Here is a 27921-nt window from a genome sequence, read left to right on the forward strand (position 1 = left end):
GCTCGCTGGGAGGCTAGCGGAGTGTTAGCCGTAGCATTACTGGAGGGAAGCACAGCAAGCTAGCCTCCCCTGGAATTTTACCAATCCAAATTAATCCAAAAATGATTATTTTTAGACTTTGGATTTTTAAGTCTGAAAATGATCAACCAAATTTGAGCAACTTAAGATTTTTGAATATTGGACATATTCATTTTGTCAATTTTTTAAAAAAGAATACATAATGGTTTGAAAGTGCAAAACATAAAATTACCCTCTAGAAATTTGGAAAGAAGGGAATTAAAACCACAGGAAATCATATAGATGGTTTTAAAAGTAAAATATAAAGTATTCTGTAGTGTTTTTTATTTTATAATTATGTATTAGGTTGCTTACAAGATTCAAATTCTTTTGACCTTCCATAGAGGTCCTTGGTAGCAGCCCTTTCACGATACAGGGAGTCCTTTGCTTTAGTGTTGATATGAAAAATATTGCTTTAACAGTTACTCAAAATTAGCTTATTATTTTAATTGTACTTTGTGAGAGCTGCCATGTTAAAGATGAGGTTAAGGCTAAATTGCTAGCAAACATGAATCAAATGAAATGGAAGAAGATAATAGATGTATTTTTTTTGTCTACATAAAGGCTCAAAAGTAAATCTAAAGTACTTAGAACACTTTTTATATAAATCCCTTGTGTGTATTTATGATTGACAAGCAGCTTTCTTTTGCATTATAGTATTAGTATTGCATTCATAATGGGCTCTGTTCCAGGGTATGAAATGCTGCAGCTGTACTGGTACAGACATATTAGTTAGTCTAAAGCCATGACTGACAAATTTAATCCTGCCTGCTAAAGCAGTCATTAGTTAGAAATGCAGCTCAAATCAATTCCAACTTTTCCCGACCTTATCAGTCCATAATCTTACAGGTGGTGTTTAGAAGGTAATTTATCTTAATTTAAATCACTGGACAAATCTAAGATTATTCCAGGGCTTTACTGTCTTTAGTGCACTCTTTTCCAAATCTAGAGACATATTCATCGGAGAAATGAATGACATTATTCCTGTTTACGTGTCTGCACACCCCACGCAGCATGTTTATGGTTGTTCTCTGGTTGATGTGGTAAAACATTTGATATTTCAGAAATAATCCTGAATCACGCTTTCTTTTTCGAGGGACGCGAGCACAGTGTCTTTGGCTGCAAGGTGTTTATACATAGCAAGACATAAAGCCACCCTTGATCCAGGGTGTTTTAGTAAAGAGGAATTCTCATTTCTTTTTCATGAGCCAGTAGCAACGTTGCCCTATATCTGTAGGGAATGGGATCATGAATATTGTGTTAACCCAGAAAAGTTAAAAACCATGCATGCTTCCTTGTTCCCCTGATCCCTCAGCTTTTGTTGTTGCATTGGCCCATTGTACCCGAGAAGAGATCAAGGGGACCCCTGTCGGTTGTGGATTATTCCTTTGTAGAAGCGCCACTGTAGGGGATAGAGGATTAAAAGAGCAGACAGTGGATGGGGATTCTACAGGAAGTTAGTTTGCAGCACACACTGCACATGAATTGTTAACGTGGAGTATTTTCTATTGAATAGCCTATTTGGTGTAATGTTTTGTTTTTTTTAACATTCCAGGCTCAGTTTCAGTATGTGTAGCGCTGTAGGAATATGCCTCATTTGGATATTTATATCCTATATGGACAATTAACGCTGGAATTGCCTGTAGCCAGATGATGAATTTTCATTGTGTTTACATGTTTTCCCAGCTGTTGAAAGGGTTTAGAGGGCACTGCAGCTGAATGAATATGAAAGAGTCATTGTCCTCTTTCTCACAATTTCCGTTAAGGGCATATTGAAACCTGGCTGCTGCTGGAGCAGTAATATTGTCTCAGTGTTTCTAATTCTGTGTGCATTCGAGCCAGTATCCTTAGACGAAGGTGATTTCTGCGGACTAGTCGACATTTTTCATAAGGTTTTGTCTCCTCTGTGTCTGCAGGAAGCCACGGACCTCGAGGCTGGGCAACCTTGTACCCAGAGTGTGCTGCGAACAACCAATCACCTGTGGACATTGCAGATGAGCAAGCTCTGGTTTCGGAGCAGTACCAGGAGCTGGTGCTTGACAAGTTCAACACTGAGTCCTCTAACCAGACCACCATGAAAAACACTGGAAAAACAGGTCTGCATTATAGAGTTTACATCAGAAACACTAACTTAATGATACCGAAATACAAAATTCAAATGACCTCATGGCAATATGCAATGACACAATAGAAGGTTTACTCTGTTTAACCTGTAATAAATATCCCTTTAATATCTCTGGAAGTATTTGACCTTTGCAGACAGGTTTGCAAATTATTCAAAAGAACTGCTTTAACTGCTTTATTCCATCAATGTGATAGTTGAAGTACCTGTATTTTATTCACTCAGTTAGACAAAAACAGACATTCTCATCTGGTATTTTATCTAAATGTGTCCTAATAGAATTGTAAAAAAAAATTGACATTGCAATATAAAATATATACCTTGATAGATGATTTTATCCATATCACCCTCTCCTGGGACAAAACATAGTACCCAGATTGATTTTATGTGTTTTCAATGGCACATTTCAAAAACTAATGTCTAATGTTTCAGTAAAGTAAAAATCATCACATATGATAGTAATCAGTCTGTCATTATTCTTGTGGTTTTAGTAATTCTTTTGTAAAAATTGTTAGTTTGCCTTTATCAGTCCGCCTCTCACCTTTCTGTTTGTTCACAGCCTGCATGCCCTCTTAACAAAAATATTTTGAAGGTTACTTGATTAACTATCTCTTCTTCAAACCATTGCTACGATTTTTTTTTTTTTTTCTCCAGTCAGCAAATCCGACCATTGGTGTGAAAACTCTGACCTTAATTGATCTCCTCCGCTTTCGGCACTGTGTCTCTCTGAGAGTAGTGTCATCTTTTGCGTTTGATCATAATGAGAGTTGTTAGCCTCCATGACAACCAAGGCCACTGGGACAGCTGAGCAAGGCTTTGGGCTGCTTATTTACAAAGATAGAAATAACACGGCTGGCCTGTAATTTTGGGCACATACAGTACAGAGGGAATTTTAGATTGCTTAACACTGTGAAAATGATGAAAACACTATTACTGCAAAATATTATTATGCAAATGCTGTTTAGAAGAGGTCAATTTAGTGTTTAGTTAATTCACACCATAGTATTGTGAAACTGATTTATTATTGGTTTACTACTGCCCTTTTAGGAATTAGCTATCTGAAATGAAGGGTAGACTTTACTGCTCTCTGAAACAACATTTTTGATTAAATAGTAATGATTAATAATGTTTTTAACATTAACATTCAAAAATAACAAATATATGGTCATATCAGCTACGCATACATGGATGGGTTTCAATATATCATTGTCATATTGGAGTTTGTTAGCTCTCCGGTGCATTAATTGGTGAGCTCATCGCCAACTTAGTTATTTTAGTTATTCTAAAAGGATTTGCCCTTCATGTTCTCAGAAGTTTTCAAAGTTTTCAATGTGACCTGTTTTTTTCTTGTTTTTTTTCCAAGTGAATATTTGGCCTTCTGAGTCCTCTTTGTTTTCCAAATCATGATTCATTGTGTCCTTGATTATTTTTTTCCTTTTTTTTGTGTCTGTGCATTTACCAAATCCACAATCTTCTCTGTGCTCATGACAGCCATTGTTTGTGAATTGTACTTAAGTCGTTAAAGATTGCGTCAGCCATGTCACATTAATAAACTGTGATTTCATTTTTTTACCGAATGTATTCAAACCCATTGTTGTCATTGTGTGGTTGTCACAGCGCTCGTGCCCTCAGGAGCTGAGCAGAAGTCTTGAAGTGAATGTCGTTCATCTACAGTATAGTATGTGCCGTCAGCTGTGGTCAGAGTGTCATTGACAGCATCATGATGACAGTTGATAACACTCAGGTATAGATGAGTGAAGTGCTTACGCTGTTATTGCGGTTGCTCATTGTGCAGTATTAACATAAACATAAGTTGTATTGTAATGAAAATTCAACCACGCAGTGTATACTCTTGTTTTACCTGCAGTGTTTCACACATCATACATCACACTAGAGACTAGGAATACTTCCTTCTGGTTTCCTCATTTGTTTCCTTGGACTGCTACAGAAGAGTGATGTAGGGGGGAGTGCTACCAGTCTCAAATGTTTAGTCTCAAAGGAAAACGCTTTTGCTAGAACGGCACCAGAATGTTTTTCCCAGTGTCACTAAACATTGCTCTTACCGGTGTGACTGAAATCTAGCAGGCTTGATCGATTTTTACGTTCCAGCTGTGTGTTTGCAATTGAGTTATCCCTTTCCTCATATATATTGTAGCCACAAAATATATTTAATACAGTTGGAGCAAGATTTTAAACATTACATGCCAATTTTAATGATATTTCCACAATTGATCATGTTCATTCACGAGCATTAACATCTGCCATAGTGTCTTTTTTTTAAATACCGCTTTTAAGATGTGCTGAAGTCAAACTGTTCAAACCCTTCGCGTATGGGCTTAAACATCCTTCATACTATTTAAAAGTCAATGTTGTAATTAAGAACTCAGTGAACAGATCTTAAAAGTTCATTGCGATTGATTCCACAAAGTTCCCTTGCGGCTTGACCTGCTTTGAGATCGAGCTGATTGGCCGCCATTCAAGCAGTGTTCCTCAACAAAACATTTCTTAGTAAAATTTCAAACAACTCTCAAGCAAATTCATGAGGTATCGGACGGCCCCAGAGACATTTGCATTGATCAAGGATTTACTTTCACACACACTCCTCTTCTTTCACAGGCTGTGATTCAAGGTCTTTTTGGCTTAGCTTCTAATTCCTGCTCTGCTGTTGGAGGGTTCAAACACACCCAGGGCCGCATTTCTAATGAAACTCCCAGGGCCAGCTAGCATCTCCTTTCCTTGACTTTCCTCATGTTGCACACAGGATTACACTTCTTCAACAACAGCAGTAACAGGGATTTATTACCATCTCTGTAAATGTTTGCCTGTTTGTAAATGAGTCACACAATTATGTTCATGTGATAGGTAGTTCTTTCCCAGTGCAGACTGATTTTCACTTTGACCTGATGCTTTGTGTCTTAGAAAATCTCCTGCATCTAAAAACCTTTCCTTCATGCTGTGGGCCATCAGCTTAAGCAGCACTGGCACGTTAATACTGCTGGCAGATTCTTTCTAGCCTCACGACAGGGGCTCAGCTCATCCCTCATCACTCCAGGCTCTTCTAGGTTCTCCACTCTTCAGATCTCGTCTTGTCTTTTCCCTCCTTTTCTCTAGATCTCACCCTCTTTTTCTTCACAGTTCTTCCTGCTTCCGGATCCATTTCACCTACCCTGATTTCATCCATTCTCTCTGCACAGCTTGCTCATCATGTCATCTGTGTTTGCTGACAGTCTGTGTTTGCTTGTACACTTGCTCATCCTTTTGGTTTGCTTTGTGATACGATTAAAAGTGGGTTGTCCTCATCCAGAGAGGCTGACTAAATCCCCCTGTAACGGGGGGGGCTCAGCCGACAGAGCACCAGGTCTAATCTGGCTAATGATATCAAATGTAGACATGGTTAAGGGTTATAGATACATTATCATGTAACCTTGGTAAAGACACCAGAAGATTGGTAATCTGCCTTGTTATGATGGCGTTTCAGATGCCATGGAAAACAGGACAAGTAACACAGCTTAAACTCACCCTTACATGACTCTGCCGAGTACATTTACAGATGTTTGCTTTCACGAAAAGCAGAAGGGTTGAACTTTGTAGGCAAAACAAAATTGCTCTTGGAAACCTCATAAAAGCAGTAATGTCTGTTTTGACATCAGAAGGAGGATTATATGGTCTACTGTTAATTGTGAAATTGTATGACCCTTGAAAAAAAAAAACCTTACAGAAACCACTGCAGAGTTTCAAACATGCATGGTGGTGAAGTTCATAACAAGGAAATTGGACTTTTGGCCAACAACAAGAAAAAGCAGAGCTGTGGTGTCTTCTCCTTTGTGATGATGTTTTGACTAATATTTCTGAAAAGTATTTTTTGAGGTTTAAGAGTTGAATTGTTGGTTGCGGAGTTTAAATTTGCAGAAATATTTCTCACATTGTGGTTTTAATACTGCCATAGTAAATACACAAAGGTGTTTTCTGTCCGCTTATTTTCAAAAATTTGAACAAGTCGTTATATTATCAATGTGAATCAAGTTCCTGAGACCTAGGTAAGAGAATACTGAAAAAAATCTAGATTGAATATCCTTGGGACCACAACTACAGTACATCCTATGTGAATAACCTAATACAGGAATGGGCAACTTTGATGATAGACAGGGCCACAAAAGTTTTATCCTCACTACCAGAGGGCTAGATTGTGACTGTGCACTTCCACCAGTAGGATACTGTATCCCTCAAGTATTACTCAATTAGCCAATTATAGCTACTAATTTAATGAAAAGGAACAAAATATATGCCGGTAATCAAAGTTTCTATTCTATTTTTCATATTCAAATGCATTTAGTAATGCTTCTATTCATTTCATGAGCTTAACACAGAAACAAAACATCCACATTCCTGAGTAATATACCATTATAATGGGGTCCCAAATATTATCATTCAATAATGGTACAAAAGTGACCATTGACATTTAAGTTTGCCTTGATGAGATACTTGTGGCCTTTCCTGCTGGTGTACAATAGACTGAATGTCAGTGTCAGTGTTTGTACATCCAATCTGCATGAGCTGGAACAGTTTCATCTGTCAGCCTGTTTCTCTCTTTTGACATGATGTGCTTCATCATTGAGAAGCTGCTCTTGCAGATGTAAGTGCTCCCAAACATACTGGTCATTGAGAGTACAAAATCCCTGAGGAGTGGAAAGCAGGACTTGGGGAGTAGTCTCCGAAATGAAATTCCCCTCTCATTGTACTTTGCTTGAAAGAAGGGGTCTTACTGTAGATTTCACAGTTCAAGCTGCAACTCTGGGGGTTGCTCACTGACAGCAGCAGAGAGGGGTCAGTGAATAACGCAATTCGTGGCTGCATGGCTTAGAAATCTTGAAAGCAGTACTTGAACTGCTGCTGCAGTGTTTCTGTGTCGGCTCTGTTCTTGAGCAATGTTTTATCGCATTTGGGGACATCTTTGCGCAGGTCTTCACAGGCAGGAAAGTGTGCCAAATTTGAATGGTCATATGAACAGCCTTCTTTGACCAGGGCTTACACTGAAATGTGTTCATGTGCGCATAATGATCCTACATAGTTTGATCTTTTCCCTGCAACAGCATATTCCCGTGATTAAGATGTGAGGTAAGATCCGCAAGGAAGGCCATGTCGCAGAGAAAATCTGAGTTTACTGCAGTAAGCACTTGTATCGCATCGAATGCTGTCCTCCAAGGACACTAGCATTTCAGTGCGTAGCACATAAAACCTCCCCAAGCTCTTCCTACGGCTCATCCATTTGATCTCAGTGTGCATCTGTAAATCCCCATAAGTTGCGTTCATATCATCCAAAAAGGCTACAAACATCCTATGATTTAGAGACCTGTTCCCTCCTCAGATGAGATTGGTAACCTCGGTAACCAAATCCATGACATGGCTGAAGTTCATTGTCACGGCACAGAGGGCCTTCTGTGAGATCAAAATGAAACAAGATTTAGCCAATAATAAAAAGGACTTGTATGTGGTTGTGGCTTTGGTAAAAAAGGCTCTGCTGTCAGTGTATTTTTCCTTTGAGGTCAGGGATGATAGAGGCTCTGGCAGCTCCGGTGTACATGTCATATTTGTCTTTGTGCATGGTGCTGTAGTGGCGACTCAAGTTGTACTCCTTTGTAACTGATTTTGTTTCCAGGCACACTAAACACATAGGTTTGCCTTTGAATTCCAAAAAAAGATAATCTGTTTCCCATCTTGCTTGGAAGACACGGTTCTCTTGGTCCAGGTTTGTTTTTTGGCCACTCATGTCTTTCTTCGTTGTGTGTCTTTGCGGAAGAGGCCTGGTGGGCGAGACCAGAGGAGACTGCGGTTGCTTTGCTACAGTCCTCTTGCATTTTGAGGGAGCGCCCTCTATCAGTGGACAGTATAATTACAGTTGGGATCTTGTTCAAATGTGGTCAAATGGCGCGCTTGCTTTCAACACCTGTAAAACCAATAATTTATTGATATTTGGAAATTGACACGCAGGCCGCACTGAGTGAGAACAGGGGCCACATGTGGCTTGCGGGTCACCTTTTGCCTAATAGAAATGAAAAGGAATAAGGAAGTGACCACTTTGTAATTCTTAGTGTTTTTAGGTTTCATTTAGATTTGAGACCAAGGGCAAGTTGCCTAAAAATAGACCAAGTCTTTGACTTAAATTCAACTTCAAGTCAGACTTGCTATAGACACTTAACTTTACCTGTTGCATAAAGCTTCCTTATGAGTGACTAATATAAGACTGACTTAGATAGCCTGTCGCGCAATGCGAATCTGCAATTGTTTCTCAGAAGAGAAAAAATTGCAGATTCAACAGCAACGCTTAGCAGCAGAAGATCGATGCATTTTACACCTAAATTAAACTGCAGCCCACTGGTAAGCATTAACAATATTGTCTTTTGAAGGCTGTCACAGGCTCAGTTTTTAAGCTAGTCTGAAGCCAGTGGTATCATATGAATCTTGAGATTGCAATGAATCCGTTGATACCAACATCAACGGACATCATGGTAGCTTACTGGGAAAAGGGCTAAATATCACTCCAAAGTTGAACCGTCTTTACAATGAGGTCTGTGACACCTTGATGTCAAATGATTGCTTGTAATAACTTTTAGTAGCCACTTCATTGTATCTCTGTACTGGGTTGTTTCTATCCCTGAAGACTCTTAGGGCTCTTTCAAAAAACCAAACATTTGCCATCGTCAGCACAGAGCAAGCACTGTCTCCTAAGAAAATTGCACTCTCACAAATGTAAAAATTGCTCCTCTCTTGTCCTTTTTTGTTACGAAAATCAATATAGCTGTGTGCTTGTGTCTTCTGACATTCTGACAGATTGTTGCTATAGTAACAAAGCTCTCTCAGGCTTAGCCAGGGGGAGAGGTGGCTAACTTTCCTACCTCAAATTAAGTCAGTCTTAATATTTATGCAACAGACAGGCTTAATTAGATTAGTCTAGACCAGACTAAGGCCAAGTCTTAAACTAAGTTCATGCAACACATTTTCAGAGGACATGCTCATGGAAAATAATTTCCACAGCAAATAATGGTGGCGAACTGAGGCTATATAAGCAAGTGCTTGTCAGAAGACAGATTTGACTTTTGCTATATGATGAAACTTTTTCTTACATTTCTCTTTACACTTACAGTTAATTGTAACTGATACATAAAATGTCATAAATTAAAAAAATGTATTTACACATTCAAAATGAAAAAAAAAATCAAGTCATAGTTTTAAAGTCATTTTCCTGTGTGTATGGTGAAGAAACCTAGTTATTGTAAATAGGAAGCACATTCATTGGACATTAATTTCTATAAATAACAATGACACTGCCAAAAAAAAAAAAATTTAATGTTCTTAGACCAAAATGTCGTGGAAGAAACCTTCAGCAATGCAGAAATTGCCATTAATCTTGCATGAGAGAAACTTTTAATAGTTTTAAATAGTTGCCTGCTATTCTGCAGCAGCAGCATTGGCATTATAGCCTTGTAAAAACCTAGCAGGTGGAAGAAGATCATAAAGAAGGTGAATGTCATAGTGTCTTCCTAGCGAACCATGCAACAAGTTCAAGAGAGAGTGGCTTTATCTGCAACTGTTCACCACAGCATCCCTCAGTCAAAGCAGGTCTGAAGCAGGTAGAGCTGGCGTTGTGTAATTCTATTATAGACAAGTCAGATTATGTTTATTATCTTGAGATAACAAAATGCATCATTAGTGTATAGAATAAAAATGAACACCATTGAATTTAAATGTGTTGTTTAGAGATAATAAGATAATTGTCATTATAAAAAACAGATGAGAACTGAGATAATGAGAATTAAGTTGAGATCTTCAGATAATGGGACTTAAAAAAAAAAAAAAAAAGACGAGGCACTGCTGCCCTGGGTTCCTTGATTACTAATCTCCTTTTCACTGCAGTTGCATGAGTGTGCTTAATTTTCTGTCTTTGTTTCATTCCATAATTTTTTTTTTTTTTTTTTATCCCTTTTTGTCTCCAGTTGCTGTTCTCCTGAAGGACGACTACTTTGTAAGAGGTGCTGGACTGCCTGGGCGTTTTAAGGCTGAGAAGATGGAGTTTCACTGGGGCCAGAGTAATGGATCAGCAGGCTCAGAACATAGCATAAATGGCAGAAGGTTCCCTGTAGAGGTAAAACATCCTGTCGCTGCAAGCCGCTATGACAAATGTTGCAATATAGGGCCTCGAGGGTCAATGTTGAAAGAGGGAGAATCGGCAAATTACTGTAGTGTTTAGATAGGTGAGTTTTTCCATAGAAACCAACAAACTAAAACTCTTCATGAACTATTTGTGAAATCTCTTGTCAAGCAAATAGATATTTAATTATTGGAAATGACAAAGCATTTGATTGAGGCCATAAATACCAAGATGAATGTTAAGATGCACTTTAGCTTGCTGATAAGGCTGAATTCGATTGGGCATGGATTCAGTTGTGCTTGAAACATTCTGTAATCTTGGACTTTATAAGCTCATTTTTGCAGACTTGTGGCATCACAGTGATACTTCTAAAGTCCAATTTCACCACATCTCCATGAAGCTACTGTTTTAGAGCTGAAGACTGATGATACCACTGGAAAAAACTTTTTTTTTTTGTTTTGTTTCTGGAACCATATAGAGGTTGCAAGTGATAAAAAGTTACCTATAGGGAAACTTCTGGCTTTCAAAGGATGCTGAAATGGATCCACTGAAAAGTACATAGTACATAGACTTACAGATTCCTGAAGAGCTCAAGTCATAGTTTTAAAGGGGAACAAACAGATTTGACACATGAAAGTCAGTTTACTAAAAAAAAAAAAATAACCCTGAAGCAGAGACAACTGAGAAGATAACCTCTGATGATGTCATCAGATGATGTCATCAGGGGGTTATCTCAGCTTGGGCTTGCATTGTATAGTGGGGGGTGTGGAGTTTGAAAGGAAACGTGTGGGCATTTATAAGGCAGTCTAACAAAAAGGCTCTCTTGAGTTGTATTATGGATAATATAGGATTCCGGTGAGCGTAGCTAAAAGTTATGAAATCTGAAATCTTGCTGCTTTGATTTCAAAATGTCTGTTTGTAAGCTATAGCTAACTTTATGGAAGTGCAGTACAAACTTACTGAAGTAGCCCTTTAAAACCTTAAGACTGGAGGTTTTCTAGAACAATAAAAGGCTTAAAACATTTGCAAAACCATTTTGTATTTTACAGCTTATTTCTATGTTCACCACTATTTATAATTGATAATATCTTAATAATATCTTCTTCTTTTTTTCATTCAATACCAAGGTTAACACTTCAGTACAAACAGAGTGAAAGGGTGTTGGGGAAAATGTCTTGTAGAAGAGTTTAAATAGTTTGAAATGACATTGAAAAATAATTATTAAAATAATTACTTTTCTTGCTCATCAAATGTTTTTTGTTCAAGGTTACAGCATGCTTCTCAAGACTAGAGAAACAAAGGGAGAACAGACCGCAAGTAATAAAAGAAAGCAGAAAAAAGTAACAGACATCACCAACTCTTGTAACACAGATATAAAGGGTATTAAGTGTGAAACCTTTTGGTATTATTTATTCTGGCATGTGGATTAAAGCAGAAATCCCACTCTTTTTATGTGGTGCAGAGAATGAGTTATTAGTGCCTTTCAAATGTTAATCATTCACAATGCCATTACCATTCATTACCTAAAACAGATTAGCAAATGTGCCGTACTTTTACATTTCGTGGGGTTATATAAAATGTTTTTACCCCCTCCTATTGTTATATGGTTAATAATTAGTGTAAATATAACCGTGCATGAAAACAGGAAATGGTTGTTAGTGTGCCTCTCTATCCTATCTCCAAACACGCAGCTAGAGTCCTCCTGTGTTTGTTTCTCAGCTCTGTTCTTTGGGGCCCTCTCTGCAGGCATGGCTTTTGATGCTGAATGGTTGAGTGTTGTAATTAGATTTATTTTTTGCCACATCATTTCGTGTTCAGCGTAGTGTTAAAGGGCACCGGATTGTATACAGCCATTATAAAGCTGTTGTGCATATGGCTCTTATGATAGTGCGCCTTCTAAATACAGTAAGATGATAGAATTCACTTTAATGACCCTACATAATTTGATAGATGTGAAAAATAGATTTGTAGCACAGCAATTTTTTTGTGTAGTTCAAGGTTTGTGGATCAACCTTGAGGGAAAAAAAACATGCATCTTACACATAATGTGTCTGAAAGAATGATGCTCTTTTAATATAAATAAGGATTTGTAAATATTGAATTAAAAAGATTTTTTTTGCCATTTTTTTATTGACTTGACTTGTTGAAAAAGCAGAGAGACAGGAAACAGAGGTAGGGACAAGGTATGACATACAACGAAGGGATTGCTATTTTTAGGTGCCTATTGGTGCTTATACATTGAATTTGTGTATTTTGTGGTCATATGCTGACCCCTTAAACTGAATGCAACTAAATGTATGGTAGCAATCTTGAATGGAACGTGGCTATTTTGGACACAAATATGTTTCATAACTTGAAGGCTGTTCTTGTATGATTTATTATTAACTTATTAACATGCATGTTGAGAACATGCAGCAGACAGGATTGGCTCAACATACAGTATGATGGGAATTGAGGTTTTGTAAATGACACCATAGAGAAATGTTACAAGAAATTAGGGCTGGGATATAAAAAAAAAAAACTAATCTCCATTTTTTTTTTTCTACCTCGCGGTCTTTTCACAATTTTAATCAATTTTTGTTTGCTTGCAAAATGCTGCCTTGAAACATCATATTTTTTTAAGACAGTAAGAATAATAAAAGAGCTGCACCACCTGCAAGGCTATCATCATTACGCATAAAAAAAAAGGTTATCCCTCACAGTTATTGACTTTCAGTACCAGATGCTTCAACTAAGTAGAGTAGAGTTTCAGCACAGACAGAGCAGAAAGGTCTGCTTACTAATGGATCTGCTGCTGATTTTGTTTCTTTACAAGACACCAGCCTGCAGACTGCTGCTGGCTTGTGTTATCTACCCAGCAGGTTGGGACAAACTGTACAATGTAGAATCTAGAAACTGTTCAGTTGACTTCCATCGCTTCAGTTCTCGTAACCAGAGATGATACCCCATCAGCTAACACAAACTGAGAGCACAGTTCAGTGTGCAGAGTCATTTTCAGTATGTCCTTCTTGTAGATGTGACCGTTAAATTCAGTTAGACACAGCTAGCCACCTGGAGTCCCAATAGTCCCGTAAACTGCGGCAGGTGCACATACCATGAAACTAATCGTGTCACAGTTTACAGGACTGTCATGACTCAAAACAGCTAATGTAGCCAGCTACCATCTATCTTACCTTTTGACTAAAAATAACCTTTTTCTACATACTGTAATACCTTGATTTTCATGATTTGGACATTTTACACATCATGCAAGAACACAAATTCGAATTGATCAAATTAATGGCAACTAAACAGTCTATATTGTCATTGACCTTTCCTAAAAGAAGTTACAAGAAAGAATATTCCATCCAAATATCAGCAAAGTAAAGTGGATTTTGAGATATTTCTAAATGTACACTCTCTGCACCACATATATGGAAGCAGAGCACAGAGTGTGAGGGCCGCTTTTCAAAAATGATTCTCCTTATCAATAAGTCATGTATCAAACATGATGTATTATTCCACACTGTGGATCAGGAGGTGAAAGAATGAAATCAAATGATGAATGTTTGAAGGAGAATATGGTTATGCAGGATCTAGCCATCGGACATTTAACAGTTCCATCCTGTAATATATGGCATTTTCATTTTTCATATTTATGCCTCGACAGAATTTGATGTATTTGAGATTATATTACATCTGACACCATGTGTGTAGCATGGCTCTACATGTTTATAAATGTTTGTGATGTAGCCAGTGATCTGTTTTATCAGAGGTTGGCTTTTATTTTGTTGTGTATATGTTTTGTTCTTCGAGAGTTGAGTAGCGTGACCTTGGAGGTTGAGCTCCAGGGCTCATGTTGCCTCTGCTTAACAGAGACTGTTTTCCAATCTGCTGTCTAATTATCTCTCCACTGCAAACGAGTCATATTCAGCCCTGAGTTGCATATAACACATTGCATACAGCATTTACTCTTACAGTGGGGGGAAAAAAAGCGTTTATCCCACCTGCCCAGAAGCTTGAAAACACACACAAATATAGTTAACACATGGGTACAGGGGGGAAAGACAAATTCAATGAGCTGTGTTATGCCTTTGTAACATGGCCATGTGAAAAAAAAAAAAAAACCAAAGGGCTGCTCGGCCTGTCGCTCCTGAGCTTGACATTAATCTAACCGCAGTCTTTTTCATGGGACTGAAGTGAGGAAATCGATAGATGGACCACCTGTTGGCTCAAACACCACAATGAAAAATGAAACAGTGGATCGCGCGCCCCCCCCCCCCCCCCCCCCCCCCCCCCCCTTCAGGGTGCCATGGGGAGATCTTTTCTAATAAAATATTAGAGTGTCACCAAGGTTACATTAATTATACATGGATTACAAATCACACCTTAGAAGGGTACTGGTTTGCACACAGTGCTGCTGACGTATGAATAAGTGTCACGGTGGGCATACAGTACATTTCTGGGGGGAAAAAAGCTTCAGTAGCACTGAAAGCCTTCTTGCAGAATGAACTTGAATTAGAACACATAGTGAGAGTCTCAGATGACTCACAGGGATGGAGCTGCTTTCTGTTCAGCAATAAAAGCACGACGAGTGTTTATCGACAACTGTCATAGCAACAGTAACACATGATCAATATAGTGAATATGCTTTAATAAGGAGCCATGTGACAGGAGACGAACACCACCGGGCTTTTTACATTCATATTAATGTTTAATGTTGGCTGTAACACTGCGACCACAAACTGTAATATGCATTTAGGTTGATGCAGCCTCATCGGCATTAGATCAGTGTGAAAATGTGCAAAACCAAGAGATCTTGTCGTAAAGCTTTGTGCACTTTTAACACAGCAAACTGTGTTGTTTTAAATGCAGTGCAGTATATCAGTATTTACAGTCCATTTTCTTGTGCTGTCCTTTGCCCTTGTCTTTGAAGTTCTGTCAGTAATCCGTAAGTTTGATGTGTTTCTTCAGCAACACCTACTGTAAAAGTTTTTTTGACACTGTATTCTTTTTGAAAATGAGTAATCTAGCACTGCGTAGGTGCTCAAGTGAAAGGATAAGGTAGATGATTGTGTGTGTGATTGGAGTGAGAGAATCATACTGTTTTTAAAAAGAGACACATTTACCTGTTAACAACAAAATGCTGTGGCAGCAGAGTTGTTGTAAAGAATAAAGTAAGAAAAAAAGAATACATTTGTGCTGCTGTGATAAACCTAAGATCTCTCCTCTCTCTCTCACACACACACACACACACACACACACACACACACACACACAGACTTATTTCTTGTAGTCTTCTTGTTGCGCCTCAATATCTTGCTATCTTGGGAAATCATGCCAAACATGACTTTGTTTTTCACCTGTTTGTGCTTAAATGGAAACTCGTGAATGCAGAGCAGCTTTCAGCACTCGTGTTTGCTCTCACTTTGAGCTGAAAAACGAAAACAAAAATTGAGGGCTATAAACTAAATTTAGACCAAAAAAAAAAAAAAAACAGCTCAGGAGATGCGGACAGCTTGGAGGTAAATTATAAAGTTCAAATAAGGTTTTATTGTCTTTCAGTTTCCTCCTGCTCCTTCTGGCTCCTCACAAGCTGTTATTGGTTATTGGTTTTCAGATGTGTCTTCACAGAATTCTCACCACAACAGTATGGTAAATTTTGTACCAGGAAAAAAACAAACATGTATGAATATGTCTGGATGTCTTGAGACTACTTGGTCAGAGCACCTGCCTGTCCTGATTTAAAATCAACAACTTTCAGTGATGTCTATGGACGAAGTACTTCTAAAAGAGCTTTTGTGTCAGATTTCAAAAGCATACAGAAGTGAAATGAAGCATGCAATCAAGTGATTCAGATCGCTTTTGGCAACATTTATTTTTATTGGCTGCCATGAAACTGTTTGATAATTGAATTGCATGTTTTCCAAAGTGTGCCGTTAACAAGAGCAGGTCACTGAGCCAATCTCAGTGAGTAAATGAAGCCTGAGGGGGCCGGCTTAATTGGGTAATGTAGTTAATAACATCTGAAGGGTGATGAATGGCCAGTGCTCTTTCTTGCTGAGTTCTCAGACAACAAATTAGTTCCATTAAAGGCTGCAGTTAAAGGAACTCCGCAGGAAACTGATTAACTGAAATGATCTGGATTGAGTCATTTGTACCTGGTTTAAGCCTGTGGTACACATGAATGGATTTATCCTTATTTATATACTTATTTACTTTGACTTTTTACGTCTGTTGTCAGCACAGCCAATTGCGGTTGGGGGTTTCTCATAATTTCCCTTTGAAAAAGAAAAAAGGCTGGCATACTCTTTAATTAAATCAACATTTAGGACCCTTTTCTTATTGCCAATTAACTCAGTTCAGTGACATGAAAGGGTCTTTCAATTTAAAGAGGCTCGACACTGGGATGATGGACAGCTCCAATTGCTTCTTTTAGAATCATTTGCTGATTTTGATCAGCACAACCATAATATGTCTGCTTTGAAAGGAAAGCAATGAAAATCTTTTGACAGGTATGATATATTCTCTGTATGATGGTTTTCACATTAAACCCACACATTCTAGGCTATGTTGCGAAATAAGGAGCAGTGTTGTGGGTGAATTAAGGTAATTGGGAGCAATGATTAGAAGCTTTCCATTCTCTTAGATCTCACCACAGGAAAAGAGCACATTCCTACAATTCTTCCGCTCTGCTTGTGACTGTCTCTGCGAGGACAGTAGCCCTGAGGAATGGGATGCTGTATTTCTCCAGCATCCTCCAGGAGTGGCAGAACACAAAAAGGAATGACACAGATTATGAGAAATTTATGGGAGTGATAAATACACCCTCTTTTATGCCCCTCAAAACAGCTTTTCATCAGCTCCTCAGCAGTGTGTCCAAGTGATTGATGGCAGGACTGCTTGTTCTCCTTGTCCACTCCTCAAGCTGTGTACGCTCTGTTTCCCCATCCCAGATGCAGATCTACCTTTACAATTCAGATGACTTTGAGAGCCTCAGTGCTGCCATCAAGGAAAGACGCATCATTGCTGCCATGGCTGTCTTCTTTGAGGTAAGTATCACAGGGACTGAGAGTCAAGACAACTGTAGTCTAATGAAAACAAGACCACACGAGTGCACTTAGAACTGACGTCTTTAAAAGGTGCTCAAAGTTACCTCTTTCGTATTCTCTCTGCAAAGAGTTACACAGCTCTAGAAGAACACCTCAAGAGGAGTATGGTCATGGCTCTAATGTACATTTAGTTGTTGGTAGCATTAGCTAGATGGAAAATATCCTTTTTCATATGCTTATGAAATGACTGTATGTACATAAATAGTATCTAACAGCCTGTAGAAATAGTTTACAAAACCAATAAGTTGAGTGAATAAATATGAAAAGAAACTGGCTGAAAAGAGAGGAAAATAGTAAAGAATTATGTGAAAATAACAAAGGAAAAAACAGGATGGAAAAAGAATATTTAAAAAAGGGTTAAACAAATATGACTCGAGGCAGATAATTAAAAGATGAGGATGTGAATGACTGTTTGAGGTCAGTAAATGATAAATATTTATTAGAATGATCTTTGGCACCTGTATTGTGACAGGAAACTTTCTCTCTCACCTGGCTGCTGATTATTTTTCTTGTTCTGTGGCATATTACAAATAGCCAGCTGAGATACTACAAATTGTCCCCTGAAGGTCTAAGCACATAAGCTCTTAATGGCCAAGAATGGCCCTAATTTCTGTTAACTGTAAAAACACCAGATTTATGAACTGCAAAAAAGCACACACCAGCAGCAACAACTTCAGTGTCTTTGCGATTGATGACAGGTGATCAAAGAGTGCTAACATTCAGCTTAATAGTATATAGGTAAGGGTCAGCTCACAGGCAGAGGGAGGCTGGAATGGGGACACAGGTGTTTTCAATGTAGGTCTACTCTCAGACAGTGATGAACCACGTGTGCACGAGGACCTAAATGCCTCCGCTGGGTCCCGACAGCCCAATTGCTTACTGCAATTAGCATCACCATACACAATCCGCTGAATAGCAGTTTACAGTGCAAGGGTTTTAAAGCGGGCACACACACACACTGGCTCAGATTTACCATATCTAATCAATGAGAGGACTTCTTCCTGTGCTCCCCAAAGGCCTATTAATAGCCTCTAAGGTTTGCATATTATCCACATTCAGCATTCAGTTCCATGCAATTATTCTCCTCAGACTGACCTGAATTAATGTTGAGCAAGGGAAAATTGGTCCCCGCATCCCAATACTGTTTTTGTCCAGTCTTGTCTGTTTAAGTATTGTACAATGTGGGGATGAACTGTATTGCCAGTCTTCAGCCACAAATAATTAACAGTAGGTCTAATAGATAAGTAAGAATCAACAATTGTGGTAGTTCCCTGGAGACGGTATAGCTAACGGCCAAATGGCCTCATAGAGTGGAGGCCACACTGAATAGCAACAGCTTCAGAAGACTTACAAAGCTTATTAAATCATTAAATGTCACCAATATCTCATAAAAACCAAACCGTCAAAAGAGCAACAGATTGAAGACCAGTGACCAAATAACTAGTTTTAATTTGTGGTGTTGTGTACTTAAAGTGACACTAAATCTCAAGGATGAAGTAGCATTAACGATAAAGCAAGGATCATTTTTAAAGTCATTAAAATAAAACCAAAAGATACACTTCACAGTATAATAACATCCAGTTCAACACCACAAACTACATCTAGAGGACTAAACTCTTGAATAAACTGACACAATCTCACCAAAAATGTATCATTATAAACATATACTGTGTAAATATTTTTAATATTTGTTGCAGTGCTTTTACAAGTACATGGTATTTGCATTGCAGAGATGTTCCTCTTATTGTGTCCAACCCCGGTATTTTGTTCATATTGAGCGTCTTTAGTTATTATGTTAGATGATTATACTGGTCTTGTAATCCCTTTTTGTAATCCCTTGTCTCTGGACATTTCCTGCAGCTGGGGCAAAAAGACAATCCAGCTGTGGACCCCATCATCCAGGGCTTGAAAGGAGTAGTGCATCATGGTAAGTAATGAGAAAGTAACTCCCTGACAAACTCTGCTCTATACAGAACAATTGTATTGTAGGTACAGTATGCCATGTGATGAATGTATTTACATATGTCTGCAAATATTTACATATAGTTATTATTCTTTGTTTCTCTGCAGAGTTTGATTTAATTATTGTCCCCTGATTTTTTTTTTTTTTTCTTTGATCCTGTCATGCGAAAATCTCCAATGAAAGATTACTGTAGGAATTAAGTTGATGTGGGATATTCAAAAAGCAATTATCCCCTACAAATCACTCTGGCGGTACTGTTGTTGATGTTTTGGTAGATCCTAGAGGTAAATTCTACGTGACAGCGCAGACATGGCGCTCCTCCCTGACTCTGGAGAACAAAGATTGATACTCTTGTATTCAACAGCTTCATTTTTTTTTAAATCCCATCATAGAGTCTAAACACAAAATATGAGCATAGTTTAACTTCAAAAAGAGGCAAATTCTGCAAGAAACCACCTCTCCCTCTTGCTAGTTTAGCTCCACAGTGAGAGACCTCCGAGGAGCTTCACTCAGAGACAGAACTATTAATTACATCTGAGCTTCAATTAGACAAATCTCTGTTCTCTGTCTGATTCAGATTTACATGTACATGCAACCATGGACCGCTGCTCCTGCAAAGGCTCATATTCACATTGAAACTATTAATGTCTTGGGTTGTATGCCATGGCACAATTCTTCATTCATATGGTCTTAAATTACTGCTGCTGTGCTGGTTTCACTGCATGCATGACTTATGCAGACCCTAAGCAGATGTTTTGGCATGACTGTGTAATCCTTTACTGCAGCCGGGGACACAGCAGCTCTGTTTACATGGACACATATGACTTGTTTTACAACCTGCTGCTTGACGGTCTTTATGCGAGTATAATCATCTACTGACAAGGACATGGATGAGGCTATATTGAAGCATGGAGTAATTGCTCTGTACCCATGCCGTTTTCACAGGACTCGTGCCGGGTTTCATTGAGTCTTTTCTAATTATAATCTCACTCCCTGTGCTATCGAAAGATGGACTTTACAATGTGCACTGGTGTGTCTGTTGATCCTTGAGGGGAAAAAAAAGCAACTTTTGCAACTTTCTGAATGAGCAAGAAAAAGTAAACACACAAAGGGAAAATCTTACATAGTGACCACTAGAGATTCTTTAAAAGCACGGGTGAATTGACTGCAGAATCAAAAAATAGGTCACTTTGTTCAAGGAAATTTCTACACTTAAAATTTCATTGAACTAATTGCAGTGGAGAAAATAACTTGGCTTCCTGATTGGCCTGTTATCAGCTGGGAGGCTGTTTCACCTGCGGTTTTCATTTCACAGAGGTATTTAAGCTCCACTGTTCTTTTGTTATATAACACTGATGAAGGTAGTTTGCCAAAATATATATTGGTTTGTACTGGATTTTTCTATGACTCTCCTTCAGTCTGCAACAGTGGCTGAACTTTTGGAAATTGCAATGTCAGTCTCCAGACTAAAATATCTTAATAACTACTGGATGGATTGCCGTGTAATTTTGTATCAACAACCACAGATGAATCCCAGTGATGTTTTGGTGATCCCCTGACTTTTCCTTTAGCACCAGCATGAGTTTGCCATATGTATTGTATATGTATGTGAAAGGTCATGAAATTCAGAACAGGCAATCATGTACCCATTTTTGTGAAGATTTTTATTCGTCCAACACTTTATGACCAAATACTTTCCAAATTAATGATATTCCAATCAGCCGTAATCAGCTGTAATTTTTGCTTAGTGCTAATTAGAAAATGTTAGCATGTTAACATGGTAAACTAAGATGGTAAAAATGGTAAACATTATACATGCTAAACATACAGTACATGTTAGCATTGTAATTGTGAGCATGTTAACATGCTGGTGTTAGCATTTAGCTCAAAGTACACAGCTGAGTTGAGCTGCTAGCATGGCTGTAGTCTCTTAGGCTTGTTTTATTATTTCTGTCTGTGTTGTGCAGCTACACAGATGTTCGTGCTAACACCACAGTATTTCTCTTCTCCCGGCTGAAAGAGAGCAAGTGTGGGTGGGGTGTTTTTTGGACTTTCTTCCTGCTGGCTGCTAAACGTTCCCCCCCCCACACCCCCCGTTAGGGTGGTTGGTTTTCCAGTAGCTCGTTATCCCACAGTCATCCATCCATCAGCATCTCGGCGGCCCATGAGCGATAGGGCACGTACACTGTCTGAAGACTGGGAGAAGAAAGGCTGTGAATACTGAATTGGACTCTGAGTACAGATGAGGCATGGGGGCGAGGCTTCCATTGCCTCAGTAGTCCTATCAAATGCAAACCACACCCCAAACTGTTTTTCTTTTAAGATAAGGTCATGAGCTGTGAGAGATTGGATTTGACATAAACTCAGCTTTATTTGGGTTTTTCACATCATAATGAGAGGGGGAAAAACACACCCACTTGCAGAGCCCACACATCGCATTTGCAGGAGATAAAGGGATCTTCCTCTGGGTCACAAGCTGATTCCTGTTTGTTGTTCGGTTTACACGACCTTCCCTGGTTCTGATCAGAGGATACAACAGATTCCGGTAATCATCTGGATCTGTCTTAATCCCCATGGCCCATGCCACAGTTGTTACATGGAGCAGAACAGGCTACCACCCAGCCTCAGATCAGCTGTCAGTGCTGGCCATTTTATCTGACTCCCCTCCCTTTGCTCCTCTCTCTCAGCCCATCCGAGTACAGAGATCTGGCCAGAGTGATAACAAGTGGAGAGGCTTTTAAATGCTGCCACCACCATTCCACTAGTGGAGGTTTGGGGAAAGCAGTTAAAATGCCACAGGAGTGAAATGAAATGACCTTGTAAAAAGTCAGTGTAAATGTGACTCTTAGATATGCAGGATTTTATCATTAAAGAGTAAAAGATAAAGTATTTTTGTAGGTATAGAGAAGACTGTTTTGTGTACTGACATGTTTTGATCCCGTGCTCTTCTGTTGTACCAGAAAAGGAGACCAACCTCAGGTCGTTCATCCTGAGGGATCTGCTGCCGTCATCAGTGGACAGTTACTACAGATACACAGGCTCTCTGACCACACCACCCTGCAGCAAGGTAGTGGAGTGGATCATCTTCTCCAGGCCTGTGTATCTGTCCCAATCACAGGTGCGTTTAGTCCACACACACACACACACATGCCCAGACAGCTCTGTTCTTTCACACACAGTCGGATCCCATTTGCGCACAGTCAGTGGATCACTTGCTGTCACATAGTGTTGACGCACAAGCAATTTTTCCCCTCATCTACTTCTCCTCTTTCTTGCTTTTCCCTCGTTCCTCCTCAACTCCTCTGCATAAGAAACCATAACTGCCTATATAGTGGATGATTAAACAGGAAGGGGGAACCAATTACTGGCGTTTGAGTGATAGTAAGAGTGAGATAGCTCTTATATATATACATATATATATATATCATGCTGTTGGTCGGAGACAAAGACTATAAGCTTTAAAGCATATGGAGGGTGGTTTTTATACAGTTAAAGTTGTTCAAGTTCATTAATTAAGATTATTGAAGCAATGGTTTTAAATGTTTCATGAAAATTATAGCATTCAGCAACATTTACCTATGTGCTTTACAATAACTCTGACTGCTTTTGCCTTTTTGTGATTTTGAGAGATAATGTATGCCAATTCATAGCCCGCACTTTTTGCTGATCCCATACACAATCCTTTGCTGCATCTTTTATACATACAATTCTTGGGTTACCCAGCTGCCAGCTGCATATCCTCCAGAGCGTTCTGCGCTGTAGAAATTTGCAGGGCTCAGTGGAATTTCTATCAACTTGCAGGAGGACAAATCTTTTGTTCTGAAATGACTTGTGCTGCAGGAATATTGACCACCGCCACAATGTTTGTGACGCTCACGGATAGTCCTTTATGAACCTGTAATTCATTTCTCCAAGCACGCATAGGACACATTGATTCCACAGTATCTGTAATGTGTAGTCATTACTGCACGCGGCAGGAGATCATTCATAGCAATCAATGGCCACAAATTTGCCTCATTGAGAAGTTACAACTCTGTAGGTAGCCAGGATGGTGATTGAGGTCCGTGCCTGCTGGGGCCTGTGGCGTGAATGTTTCTTTCACATACTGCGCTCCAGTTGTGAATAGTAAGCTATCGGCAAGTGGCTACAAATGCAGTGCTGCATGATACTATAGTATTCAACACACATACAAACACATACTCAAACACACTAAAAAATTGCACTACATTTTTCTATAATAGCTATTATATGTTTCTTTCCACCTAGCTGGAGGCCTTTTACTCCATCTTTACAACAGAGCAACAGGACCACGTCAAGTCTGTGGAGTACCTGAGGAACAACTTCCGACCCCTTCAGGTGCTGGACAATAGGAAAATCTTCAAGTCGGCTGTGAAAGATGCATGGCAGAAAGATTTGACTGAAGTCCTGGGAAGCCCTCATGGCACTGAGGCTTCAAGAGGTACAGTAAAGCTACATCTTCTGCAGTATATCAGATGTTCCCCATCATTTGCACCATTGCACTACTCTGACTGGTTTAACCCGAGTAGCTCTTTTAATTACAGTTATTACTTATCATGTCATTAGTTCTTGTGAATTAAGCCTAAATTCTCAGAGAAGTAAGAGCTTGCTGTAAACTGCTGTAAGAACATGGCCATGTTATGTTGGGATTAGTATTACATAATGTGTGTAGGCCAAGGATATGCCAAAGATCAGCAGACATCATAACACATTCAAAAGTTATCCAAAATCCTACCCAAGACTATGACACAAGCCAGCTACCTGATTAATATTTTAAATTTGCTCTTGTACCACCATCAAAATTTGTCCTAATTGGGTCCCACAGTGGTCCAGTAATGCTTTCATAGTAATGTAGAATGAATGTGTCAAAATAACATGTTCTTAATTATCAGTGTATTTATTTAAATGAGATTGGTACTATCACAGAGCCCCTGAATGTCCATAAAATATAAGTTTTAATTCCATGGGACTAGTATTGCTTGTGGTACTCCTGTGATTTGGAACAGATACAGAGGATGTTTATGTGCTCAGTCTCATGTAAATCTGCCACGTCCATAATAAAGAAATTACAGATTTGGCCACTACCACATCTTTTTTTCACTCAGACTCTTTGGTTCTTGAGCACTATTTTCTTCCTGGCCAAAAATCATGGAGGCTGCAGTGAAAATTATTAATGAGAGCTTTGATAGCATTTTGGGAGCAAATTCAGGAAGCTCATTGAGCTGCTCAGCATGGAGACTCATTCACAGCACGCAGCTTAAATCAGTAGGTCAGTAAATATAATAGCACCATTGGAAGGTAATACTTCTTTTTTTGTCTTTGGTAAGATAGAAATCATTGAAAGATGCATTCTTCTGTGATTAAAATCACCAGAATAATGGGTAATAATTCAAATATCAGGAGCTCTTTGGGTAAAACTCAACCTGTCAGAATGCTGCTAGTCATCTACTCACTGTTACGACTCTTTCTTTTTTTTTATATCAAAGAACATATTACCAAGCAGAGACCTCATGCAGGGCTTTATAATGGCGTTTTTGTTCATCTTTCTCTTTTATGTGCGCATCTTGCAGCGCTTGCTTTAACAGAAGAGTACAGGAACTATGGAGACTAATGAGAAAGGCTGCTGCTCCTTAAAGTGGTGTTGTTGGTGTCTGGTGGGGAGAATTGATTGGGAATGCTTGTGATGAAGTTGGAGCACTCTAACGGGGCCTGATCAGCAATCATCATTAATATGTGGCACAGCCAAAATAGACCCATACAAATTAAGTTGTGAAATTGCTTTTGTGGTGTTATGTCACTAGGCAGAATGGATGTGGACCAGTGTCTCTCCTTTTTTTTTCTCCATGCTTCCAGCACCCTCTTGCTCATTGTCTCTTTGTATTTCTATTTCTCTGTCTAAAAATACAAGAATCCATACTTACAGGAAGGCACTGGGAGTAAACATTGTCATTCTGATATTCAGGGTTGACATCTGTCAAGGTTGCGTGAGGGAGGGGGATATTTATTTGAGCGCAGTAATTGATGGCTTTGCCTGTAAATGTTTTGAGAGCCAGGGCCACATCTTAACTCATCACTCCAGATTTACAGCCATGAAAGTTGTTGGACCATTAGAGATGCATAGCTTTGTATGGTGCAGATTCATTGTTCCTCCAGTAATAAAGCTGAAATATTTAGAGCAGTATTTATTTCTCTAATAATGTACATCTATATGTGTGAAAGCCTTTTTGGACTTGGAGACAGATTTAGCATACCTGTTTATTTGATTAATGGTGATATTGGTGATAGGACTGAAACAAACAATTATTTTCATTAATCTATTGATTATTATCTTGATTAATTGTGACTCTAAAATGTCAGAAAATAGTGAAAAAAGCACATCACAATTTCCTAGAATCCTGGGTGGTGATGTCTTGAAATTACTGTAGAAAATATAGTACAAACATATTGAATTTAAAACGATATAAAACAGAGATACACAGCAAATCCTCACATTGGAGAAGCTGGATCCATAGAGTGTTAGGTATTTTTGCTTGAAAAACGACTCAAGCTAAGATAATATTAATTGTTTCAGTTTTGCTTTAATTGGTCAATAAAGGTCTCCACTAAAGCATATGAGGCAACATCATCATCATTAGTCTTACATGTAATGTTGTTAGTCATTGTTAAGTCTGTGGCGGTAGCTTTGGCAACAGTTGCACGTTATCATAAAATGGTTGCTGTAGTTTCCATGTTGGTTTTAAGTCCTCAGATGACATTTGATATTTGAAAATTGTGAGACATTCCCTGCAAAGTTGAGAACATTACAACTTTTTATGTTCCAACCAGCCGTAGTACTTTCCATATGTTTTCTATTAAATTCTTGTTTTCCCATCCTTCCAATGTCTGCACACAGCTTCTTTAAAATATACTGTAAAGCCTTGAGAGGAGAGCGGCAGTGGAACTGCTGTTTGTTGACAACAGTCAATTCATCCCCTTCATGGTATAAGCTGCCAGGAGAAAGATTCATGCTCTGCTCCAAGTGGTATTGCAGACTGAGGTGAAACCGCTATGAGGCTTATTTTCTGACATTACCATATATGTATTCACTAAAAAATAATAGGATTTTTACTGCAGAGCCAAACAGAATAGATTCACTAGCATGTTAAGTAATTTTGCTATTGATGCAATGTTGTGTACTATTTACTATTATATCATAGGGTATCACAGTTTTGTTTATGAATAAACCTGAGCTTAAGTGACAAAATCCAATTTTCACACAGATTTTGAACAGTTTTAGAAGAGTGCTAATTAATTATGCTGCCATTTTATCAAAAGGTTTTATGAGAAACGTCTTTAAATTAATGAAGTATAACACAGAAGTGTCATTTGTGCTGATCAATAGACAACATTTGAGAAAGGTTGTGCCAGTTATTGTGAAAACATTTAACATTTTTAGCAAAAATACAAATAAGAATCACAACACAATCAAAACAAGTGTTGATCAGATATGTATCTTCTAGGTCTTCACCTGATGTGGATTTTAGTGTTACAGAAGCTGTACCAGTGTCGATGGTGGAGAGGATGATGACTGTCATAACAGCGATGATACAAACCGTAAAACCCTGATGATGTCTTCAGCTGTTATTAATTGACTGTTGAGCTTCTGAAGTTGACAACGAACATCCTGTCACACCTCATCAACACCTCAAGATTTCCTTGCTGTAGTTGTTTTTTTTGGTGTTTTTTTTTCACCTTTGTGTCCCTCTGACTGATTTCCTTGCACCCTGTCTCCATTTCACATATCATGGTGCATAATTTGCACCATAGCTTCACTGTATAAATGAAGAAAACTGTGGTGACAATTTCAATTTGGCAGAAACACTGTGTGCATATAATCAGTTGACACCGGTTCCTGATTGCTGTTGCCCTGATGTGCTGAGAAGCATGTCCAGATTGTCCCTTACTCATACTGACAGATGCCTCTGTAAATATCTATGCTGCAGCCTACACTGCCACCTTGAGGCTGATTTACATCTTCCAGCTTCCTGTTTAATGTTGCACTGCAAATACATTACAGTCAGGAAGTTGCCATAGTGTCTGTACTACATTTTTATCACTCTGACTGGCTATTTGGTATTCAACCTGGAATCTCTTTGCAGTGTTGCTGCACGAAAAAAGACAAAAGTGTCCAGATTGATTGCACTTACACCCGAGGTTGTGCCTGACCCCAGTCAAGCCTCTAGGAGTGTTTTTGTTATTGAGTTACCGCATTATCTTGCACCTTTTCCATTTTCTCAAGAGTGAATGGCTTTGAGTCAAGTCAGCAGCAGATAGTAATAATAGGCTTGTTAAAAAATCAGCCTGGATTCTGCCTACACACATCAATGGACACAAACGCATGTGGTCAAGCTCTCCTCCCTACCAGAGCCTTTCATTTTCACCCAGCTTGCATTCAGATGGTGAAAAAGTGACACTTTTTTTTTTTTTATTAATAGGCATTTTTCTCTTCATGTTGCCTTTTTCTCATACTCCCCTCTTGTTTCTG

The 27921-nt window shown here is 38.8% G+C and overlaps 1 protein-coding gene across 1 annotated transcript in view; it reads left to right on the forward strand.

Annotated features, from left to right (window-relative positions):
- The window catches only part of ca16b (carbonic anhydrase XVI b), a 110558-nt gene that overhangs the window by 59330 nt on the left and 23307 nt on the right, over window positions 1-27921 (forward strand). Inside the window, exons 3-8 of the mRNA XM_044348526.1 lie at window positions 1974-2153; window positions 10171-10319; window positions 17261-17356; window positions 19277-19343; window positions 22340-22497; window positions 23646-23838. Of these exons, the coding sequence (XP_044204461.1) occupies window positions 1974-2153; window positions 10171-10319; window positions 17261-17356; window positions 19277-19343; window positions 22340-22497; window positions 23646-23838 (843 nt within the window). The remainder of the gene's footprint in view (window positions 1-1973; window positions 2154-10170; window positions 10320-17260; window positions 17357-19276; window positions 19344-22339; window positions 22498-23645; window positions 23839-27921) is intronic.

Source organism: Thunnus albacares, chromosome 4 (assembly GCF_914725855.1).
Source record: "Thunnus albacares chromosome 4, fThuAlb1.1, whole genome shotgun sequence".
In the NCBI taxonomy this organism is placed as follows: Eukaryota; Metazoa; Chordata; class Actinopteri; order Scombriformes; family Scombridae; genus Thunnus; species Thunnus albacares.